Source organism: Etheostoma cragini, chromosome 12 (assembly GCF_013103735.1).
Source record: "Etheostoma cragini isolate CJK2018 chromosome 12, CSU_Ecrag_1.0, whole genome shotgun sequence".
Taxonomy (NCBI): domain Eukaryota; kingdom Metazoa; phylum Chordata; class Actinopteri; order Perciformes; family Percidae; genus Etheostoma; species Etheostoma cragini.
In genome coordinates, this window is record NC_048418.1 from 14757383 (window position 1) to 14767354 (window position 9972).

A 9972-nucleotide genomic window follows, 5' to 3' on the forward strand; every position below is an offset into this window, starting at 1 on the left:
CCATTTTCCAATCGCTCTGATATCTGCCGTTATCTTCCAGGGTGAATCTGGAGGCCCTCTGAACTGTGAGGGCAGAGATGGGAAGTGGTATGTGCAAGGAGTGACTAGTTTTGTGAATGGACAGGACTGTAATAGGGATGTAACAGTATGAAAATTGAACCTCACGTTTATAGTGACCAAATTATCATGGTTTTTGCTATTATCGCGGTGTTTTTTTAAAGTGTGTTCAATGCCTTTAGCAGCAACTTATTTCCTGCACGTTCTGCAGACAGGATAACTATCTTCAATCAACTGTCCTTTGGCATTCTTATAATAACCAAAATATCTCCATACTTCTTCAGACTTAGTCCTCTTAGAGGGCTGATAAAGGTCCTGAGCGCTGTTATCTCCTCCTTCCACCATGATTCCAAGTTCCAACATCAAGAAAAACAGGTTGTAGGCTACGCAGTGTGCCTGCGCGGCATCTTCAAGAGACTTGGATGAAGCTGGGAAGGATTAAACACACGGTTTTCCAACCGTGGTAATCCACTGTGATAATGATATTTAAAATGAAAACGGTAACTGTTATCGTCAGCATTTTTAGCTTGGTTTACTGTTACAGTGGTAATTGTTACACCCCTAGGCTGTAATACCCCTCGGAAGCCTGCAGTACTTCCCGTTTTGCCACTTTCATCCCCTTGATCAGTGAGGTGAGGGGAAGCCAAATACAGTAAATTGCATTAAGCAACCATGTAACAAATATAGGCTTTTAGTGAAATGTACAAACCTAATCTTTGGACCATGGCCCAAAACTAAAGAAGTTTTCATAATCAAACTGGCAACTAGACAATACACTGTATAATGACATTTTAATATTATATTTGACTTGTTTTTTATCAAAAATATTTACAGATTATAAAAATATAACATTCATGACATAAAGAAGCCAACATTTTAATCAGTTTAACACTAAAAGGGCAGGATAAAGGTAAACCAACATAATATTAACCATTGTAAACATTGAATTCTCTTTTAAAGAAATACAAAGAATGTACTTTATTGTTATTTATCTCAACTGATTAAGGACTTATTTTTTAACATACTGTATCTTGAAGTACTGTAAATGGTTAGTGTATCCTTTATAATGTGTTTGAAAACAGCTGACTAAAGTCCAATTGGAAATACATTTGAATGTAAAATGATAGTACTGACGGTTTAGAGCGAAGAATCAATTAATGAAAAGACATGTCAAAGTTCTAACAGTAACTTTCAATTTGAATCAGTAGCAACATAAAACTTAGCTCATCCCCTAACAACTGATCATTTGAGAGGATTGAGTCCATTCAGCAGCCTTGGTTTCTAACCAGTTACGGCATTGCAACAGATCCTCATGGGTTGGAGGGTGTCCAGGTAAAGAAGTTGATTCCCTGCAGCTCATCAGGTAAGTACTCCTGCTCTACGGTGCCGCTGAAGGCTGGGTTGTATTTGTAGCCTTTAGCGTAGCCCAGTTGTTTCATCAGCCTGGTGGGGGCGTTGCGAAGGTGCAGGGGGACAGAGGGCAGAGGGCCTTTGTGGTTTCTCAAACATGCCTTCACATTAGCATAAGCCTTGTAGATATCCACAGATTTGGGTGCTCGTGCCAGATACACAACACACTGAGCCAGGATCACCTGTTGACCAGCAACAGGAGGTGTAGACAGTGGGATGTAAGCTTCATGTAGCAGCTATTGTAAGACTGCCTGAAAATCAGGTTTATATGACTCCAAACCATCATTGATTGCTCATGTAAGCCTACCTCACATTCAGGCATCCCGATGAAGTGGCAGGCTTGGAAGGCTGACACAGCCTGAGGAAGAGCGGCAGGGTCCGCCATACCTGGGCAAGACATAAGACAAGAGACGGAGGACGCCCAGTCGGAGTCCATTAAAGGAGACATTTTCGGGCTCAAAATATTCTCCTTAAGCATTCAGTATTTTCTCTCCTCCAATAAAATAGTACAAGCTATTTTGAGCCAGTGTTCCCACATAATGGTAAGGGACATTTTAATAGGCAATTTGCCAGTCAGGCTATTTGAAGACAGAGTTTAGCTTCCTGCACCACATTCGGTACTGTTGTGTGTGAGAAAGTGCTGTACAAGTAATCACTTTACTGCAACTACTACGAGTAACTTTGTATTTATATTTTACTTTTCTAAACAATGTTAAAAAGTGCTTTTACTGTTAATATGAAACTGTTGCAACTAGTACAAGAAAAGCATAATAAATAAACAAAAGAAACAACTAAATTATGCAAAATAAAACTACATAAATCTACAGTTAACTGCTGTCTAACAGAAAAAGTGAATGAATGAGAAATTAACTGAAAAAACAGAAGAAATAGTTAATGAATAACCTAGTAAGATTTAAAAGAAGTAAAGAATGTATCTGTTATGAGCTGGGACATTAGAAAGAGACAGACAGTCTTTATTGTATCTCAAATAGAGCAACCCTTTTAATGATGTTGCACAGTTCAGTAAAATAAATGATATTTTACTGATCATGTTGTAACTTGGCATGGTTGTGCAACATCATTAAAATGGTTGCTCTAGTTGAGATACATTAAACACTGTCTCTTTCTGATGTCTCTTATTTGAAACCAAAGTACTGGGGTCTCATTTTTAGAAGTTGGCAGCTGCTTACTGAATGATCATAACACAGTAGATGAATGAATGCCGAGATGATATAATGAATCCCTTCACCTACCGACATCCTCGCTGGCGAAGCGGACCAACCTGCGAGCCACATAGAGAGGATCCTCACCGCCCTCTAGCATGCGGCCCAGCCAGTAGAGAGACGCATTCTCATCGGAGCCTCTCATAGACTTATGCAGCGCTGAGATACAGTTATAATGCTCTTCACCTTAGAGTAACACACACAAACACATGAAAAGAAGACAACGTCATTCGTCATGTGGCATTTCATTAAACCATTTTACAAACAGTCTCAATGGTCTGAAGAAACACGCAACACTAAGACTGATCTGATATAAAGCCATAATGAGAAGAAGAATACTGTCTCCATTAAGGTCATTTGTTAAGCTGAGGGACAGTTTCATCACGCTGTACAGCAGGGAACAGAACATCTCAGTCTTTTGGGACAGCTGATGTGTTATGCAACCGGACAGCGTTAATGGACAGAGGATGAAACAGTGAGTGGGTGCAGCGTGTAAATGATTGCGTTGGCTGAAACTACTGTATGAATATTCTAACTAGGATAAAAAAAAAAAACTTAAATACACATTGTTTTCATACATTAGTTAGCTATCATATTTAAGAAAAAAACAAATCATAGTACATTCTAGTTTTATGAATGTACAGCGTACCAATTGTATGCAGAGTCATAGTTTTATATATCATTTTGTAAGGACACTGGGGCTCTATTTAAATGTGTGTACTGTGTAATACATGGCACTCCTAAGCAACCGTGAGCACTGCTATAAACACCCCCAGGTTTGCATGCATTGTGGAGTTTTTTTTTAATCTCTTATCATTCAACACATTTCATCTGAAACCCTGTGACAGGATAGGGAAAGTAATATGATAGGGCAGTAAAGTTCAAAACATCGAGGTATTTCAATGTTGTTTAAAGTGAAGGTATTGATGGCAGGTGTTGCTGAGAAGATTTACATATTTGGATTTGTCAAAATCTGTATCAGCGTGTTAATGTGCAGAAATACTTTTATAAACTGTGTGACACAACCTCTTTCATAATCCTAAAACACGCTTCTTGATTGTGTTAAAGCCATCGTTGTCCCAGGCCTACTATTGCATGAATCCTTTTTAAATGGGCTGAGTCGGTGTTTCAAAATTAGACAGATGTCCTCTAATCTCAAACACGTTTTTTAAATTACAGATTCATTTCATACATTCAGGTGTACTCTGAACAACGATAGCTCCAGTCAGTCTGTCATTACACATAAAATGGATTTTGAAACAGGCTTCCCTGAATTTCAATTTTCTATTAGAGTAAATTAGGTATTTAGGAAAAAGATTTCAATATGAAAAGGGGAAGAAAAAAAACATTTGAACTTACTATCTGCTAATCAGAAATTTTAAACATAATGTGTAAAAAAGAAATACAATATATTTTTCTGATAGTGTTTCACAGTTTTAGCCATTGTTGGTTATACTTTCAGAATAACTGCATGGAAGCACACATTTTAGAACTTACTTTGGTGAATCTATGGAGCCCTAAAGTTGCACAAACCACTTCTTAAATCATTTGGGTTTACAGAGGTTACCTTTGGTTAGTAACAACTAGAATTGACAAAACAAGTACATCTTGGCTTACCAGCTTTGTCATAGAGAATGTGGGACCTCTGCAGACCTTCCTTGACGTGGTCCTCCTTCACCAGTATTTCCCGGGAACCTTTTCCTGATGCGTTGGGCCGGGCCGAGCTCACCTGAGCCTGAACAGCCAGCTGCAGACTATTAAGTCCCGCTCTCGCGTCGCCATCACAAAGGTAGGCGATGGTGTCCAGAGCTTTTTGTTCAATGAAAATCTTCGGCCTAGGAGAACAATAATGTATGTCAGACGTACTGTACGGGCGGTGTCAATACTTTAAAATATAGTCAGTTTTTTTGTAAGGAAGCACATACAAATGATATATATATATATATATATACACACACACACACACACACACCTAAAAAGAAGGAATTCAAGGATGCTGATGAACTGTTTTTACAAGGAATCCACCAAGAAAAAAACATTCACACCAGATATGCTTGCTGGGGACATCTTCTCATCCTCATCTCAAACTGTCCTTTGCGGATGAGTCCCCTGGAGGGCGCCACGGTTTTTAGCTCCTCAGAAATCCAAGTGCCACAAATGGTGACAAAATCTGACCCATGTGCCGTTCTCGTCAGGTATGCACAAGAGACGTCACCCATATCCCTGGTGCATTCCTAAATGCTAGCACTTCAACAATTTTCGGTCTTCTCTGATAAGTGTCTAACAAAAACATTTCTCCACTTACAGCAACAACAAAAAAAAACTTTGAATGAGTAGGACAAGGTACATTAGACTTGAAACATACAGTATTGGTGTCTACCCAGAAATTCTGAGTATAACAGAGTTATAAAATTGAAAACTAGATAAAAACAATATGCACTTAGTAGCCACTTTCTCTATTGGGTTATACAGTGAGGTGTTTCTGTTATTTACCTGAGCCTGATTGATAAACAGGGTGGACAAAACGATGACTGTTAGTATAACCCATTACAATTCAACAGTACCGACACAAGCTACAGCCGTCCAAATGATCATGAAGGTGAGTAAGCACCTCTCTAAAACACATGCAACAGAGACTGAACATTATAACTTTGAAGGTAGGATGGATTGCAGGATAGTTTTATTGTATGTTGTATTAACTTTAGTTTAAGTAGATGTACTACAGTAATAAACTGGAAAATGAGTGTGTTTTTGTATAATTGTGTTCTAAGCTGTGTAGTACAGGTTACTATGGTGATTAATCCCGGAGAAAAGGTAGCCAGCTTCATTCTGGTTTAAACCCTAAATTAGCTGGCTAACCGTTTCATCTCGCAACACGTTACAGGCCTAGATTTCAGTGCATCCAAAACAAACGAAAATCTGACAGAAATATTTGATCATGTCTCTGGATTTTCTAATCATCACGTACCAACTGCCGCCAGCAGTTAGGAGCTGTCTGACTGTCTACAACTTGTATGCAAATTCTTTTCTGTCAACATATCCGACCAGAGCTGAGGGGATTGCTGTTGCTCCAACAACTACTAGCACACTCCTCCCATATATTATTTGACAACAGGCCTTCCACTCCACCAAAGGATTTTGAGTTGTCTGGTGATGACACATGGCCCTGATGTGTGACACTATGGGCTCACCAGGGGTTCACTTACTCGTGACCATCCGACTGGTCTTTATCTTTGGGAATGGCTGGATCTCGTCCCAGGACCTTGATCCCCAGTGCGGCCACGGCCCTGTCCAGGATCGAGCCCATCGCCTCTACAGAGAGCTTCTCCAGAACCAGCACCCTGCATCTGCTCAGCAGGGCAGCATTCACCTGGAAGGACGGATTTTCTGTGGTTGCCCCGATCAGAGTGACCGTCCCACACTCCACGTGAGGAAGGAAAGTGTCCTACAGTTACACAAACAGAGTGGGGGAAAAGAAGAGTGCAAAATATACGTGGGAGGAAAAAACAACAATGACCACCTCTGAAATTACAAGATATCAAGAGTAAGTATATATTTCACAACTATTGACTGAGCCTCATGCCTAGCTGACTTATAGAGATTTACCGTCATGTAGCACAAGTATACAAAGAGTCTAAATATTGTTTTCTACAGTCAACCGTTTTTAAGGAATAGAAAGCAGTAAAACCCTAAATAAGCTACTACATGCTGGTATTTTACATGTTGTGAATGTGTTAGAGAGTTACAACAGAAAATGTATTAGTGCGACTCATGATTTATGTTCTAAAATTAAATAAAAAGAGTGAATTATCTGTACACACATTCAGTTGTAGAAACAAAAGTCCTGTGGACAATACTTTTATTTTTGGACAGAGCCAGGCTAGCCTTTCACCTTGCTTCCAGTGTTTATGCTAAGCTAAGCTAACCCTCTCCTGGCTGCTTCCTATTTAACTGCCAGACATGAGAGTGGTATCAATCATCTTAAAAAGAAGGGGGACAAAACTATCTGACCCAAAGATCTAGGAAAAATACCATCAGTGGCGGGATTTTGGAGTTGCAGCCTAGAATATAAACACTGATCAGAGCACATCTTTCTGGCTTAATATTCCACCTGTTGGGATTTGTTGAAGCGGTGAATTTCATCAATGAACAGGATGGTCTTCCTCTTGCACAGTCGGAGCTCATTCTGCGCCTGCTTGATCACCTCTCGGACATCATTGGTGGACGCGCTGGTGGCCGACAGAGTGACAAAACGAACCGTTCCCTTCTTTTTGCTGGCGCTGGCAATTATGTGAGCCAGAGTGGTCTGAAAGACAACAACACATACAAAAACCAAATGCAATTAAAACACAATGCAATGCCTTTTGGAATCTAAATGGGATAAATTATTAGCATCTATTTAGCATCTTTAATCTCCAGTTTTTGAGCCATTTATTTAATTTTCCAGGTCTTATATTTGCACCTTTGAGGGCCACATAAAAACAAGCTCCATAAATAACCTATTAAAAGGTCTGACAGAGGGAGATAAAGTGTTACTAAATCATGTCGACGAAGTCTAAGTATGGCAAACTGGTGTACGACAATCCACGCCAGTAGCTTGGCATGCCTAAGAACTCATTAACCATCTGTACAGACAAAGAACAGTTGCATATTACAACCTGGCAGCCAGAGAAGAAATTACTTACTCTTTCAACATGCTGTAAAAGTTTCAACTCCCTCTTTATCAAATGCAAGAGAGGGAAGAGCAATACAAATCTATGCTACTACCATTGGCACAAACTGGAGCCTGTTACCTGAGTACTGCTTATAGGAACTGCTTGTTGCTGAAGTGATTAGTTGATTGAAAAAACTGATAGCAATTTGAATCATTGACGAATGTAAGTATCTTTGGCATGAAAATGTCCCTTTTTTTTAACATTGCATGAGTTCCCCCAGCCTGCCTATGGTCCCCCAGTGGCTAGACATGACAATAGGTGTAAACCGCGCCCTGGGTATTCTACTCTGCCTTTGAGAAAATGAAAGCTCAGATGGGCGGATCTGGAATATTGCCCCTTATGAGGTCATAAGGAGACCTGTTGCATCATCACAGTTTGAAGACCAATCATTTTCTAGCATACACGTGTGATGTAGAAAGTGCACTGAGTTTACTTTTTTTAGTAAATACATGTTGTGTTTAGTAGTTGAAATCAAAATCGTATAGTCATCGATTACTGATTTTTGTAAGTAGATGTACTTTTAAGGATTTTCAAGGTCACTTTTTCAAAGCTCGAGAGAAAGCTACACTCAAGCATTACATAGAAAAACAAAGGGACATTAGTTATGGGTAACATTAGGTGATGGTGCATCATGGATCCACCCCACCTTTCCGCATCCCGGGGGTCCCCAGAGGATCAGAGATGGTACTTCCTGGGAGTCCAGAAGTGTCCGGAGGAGAGTTTGCTGGCCCACAACTTTGTTTTGTCCAAAGTATTCCTCCAGTGTGTTTGGTCTCAGGGTCTCCGCCAGAGGCTTGTTTGTCGTTAGCAGTGTCCGTGGTGATAAACCAGTGGATGTCTTCGAATTCTGCCCATTTAATCCAGAGGTCTGGCTCTTCACGTTATCTGCACCTGGTCCTTGTCCTGGTTCTGCCTCGCCCAGCAAATTACGTTTAACTCCCTTGTTGACAGGAGATTGTGTACTTGAAACTAACCCGTTCCGTTCACCCTGGACTGAAACTTTACTCTTGTTGGTCTGAAACAGAGAAAACACCGCCGCAGCTGACGGTGCACCAGCCATGGAGGAGGAGCTGGCCACAGCGTTGCTGCCACTGGGGCTGGGTGGCCCAGTCTCCACACGGGCGCGAGCTTTCTTTAAAGGAGGTTCGCTTTCGTCTGCTGCTAACGGACTGCTGTCGGTAACGCTTTCTAGCAGACAAACGTCGAGGTGCCCGTTAATTGTAGCAGGCTCGAAGTCTTTAAAACATACGGGACATTGCACCGCGTCCGCTGTTGTTGATGTCATCTCATTCGCCATGTTGATTCCCGCAAAATGTTGAACCTTTCATCACGTGACGAAACACTGTTTTCATTTTAACCGTGGAAAAGTTGTTTTGCCTAAACGTTAAACCAAATGTTCGTATGCAACTTTCCCTTTTAAAAAGCTGATCATGCCGTTTATTCGAAGAATATGTTAGTAACCGAGTATAACCGACTTTCATTTCCTAGTTGCCTGTACAGTGTGCATTCACGTGCTGATGGGACGGTTCGACATCAGGGAATTTTCTGTCTAGTTTGTGTTTTCGAGACAAACGCTAGTCTACATAAAGATGGTTATTGTCAAATTGGAGTTTGGTTGTCTGTGTTTCACCGTGAGAAGGGTAAGTGTGGCTAACGTTGCAAATTAAATGCGACAGTAATATTTTTCTTTAATGGAGGTCAATGGAAGGATGTTTTTTCCTACAGGTTTTTGTACGTGGACGCAGCATATCTCGGTTACTTTGGAGTGGGGACTTGAGGACCTAGGGGTGCTTCCAAATGACAAGGCCATGGTCGAAGTTCGTTAATTGATAGCCTATTCATTAAAAAATAAAAAAATGTAAATTAATAAAACAATTTATACATGAACAAATTAACCAACTATAATACATATTAAGCAATTAATGATATGTGATTGGCAAAAGGATTACCATTGAAGTGCCATGCTGTTTTTCAGCTTGTTTCTAAAAACTTTAAAATGTGTTTTGGAATATTGATTGAAATGCAAAGGTCTTTTTTTTAATTATAGATGCTCCTTTTTCAATTAATCTTGAAACCCTGTAGACTATTGAAAATGGCCCTGTGTCAAAAATGTAGTTTCAAGACATAAATTATGTCAGTTTTGTGTTTATATGTTTCATATTCCTACATTAATGTGTAGGCCTAGGCCTACTACAGAAAACCATGAGCTAAGGTAGCATTACAGCATAGAAAAACTGTATACATTACATAGTGTGAAAAGAATGGGCTAGTTTATGATTGACCCTTGCTAATTGTGTAATAATAACATAGGACAAATACATTAATGAAATACAAAACAATTTGAAAGTAGGAAGTTTAATTTCCATTAGATTTTCCATTAACTTTGCTATTTACCAACTCTATCATTTGCATGAGCCATCTGAAGGCTTTTTAACAGCCCCCATCATCCTTGTTTTAACGGCCACTTAGGATTTAACATGGGTTACGACTAAATATCTATTTGGCTTCAACTAGTGAACTAGGCTATTTAAACATGCAAGACCCTCAAGATTATATCAAAAAAGTTT

At 39.8% G+C, this 9972-nt stretch overlaps 1 protein-coding gene and 1 long non-coding RNA gene across 2 annotated transcripts in view; both read right to left on the reverse strand.

Moving 5' to 3' along the window:
* The window catches only part of LOC117954416, a 305368-nt gene that overhangs the window by 174794 nt on the left and 120602 nt on the right, over positions 1–9972 (reverse strand). The gene's annotated exons all lie outside the window — the stretch shown is intronic.
* wrnip1 (WRN helicase interacting protein 1) lies at positions 1030–8877 on the reverse strand. The gene is made up of 7 exons (XM_034888187.1): positions 8052–8877; positions 6802–6996; positions 5897–6135; positions 4308–4525; positions 2721–2876; positions 1775–1854; positions 1030–1649 (listed from the first exon to the last, which is right to left on the reverse strand). Exons 1-7 carry the CDS (start codon positions 8700–8702, stop codon positions 1368–1370), a joined length of 1821 nt encoding a protein of 606 aa, XP_034744078.1. The 5' UTR covers positions 8703–8877; the 3' UTR covers positions 1030–1367.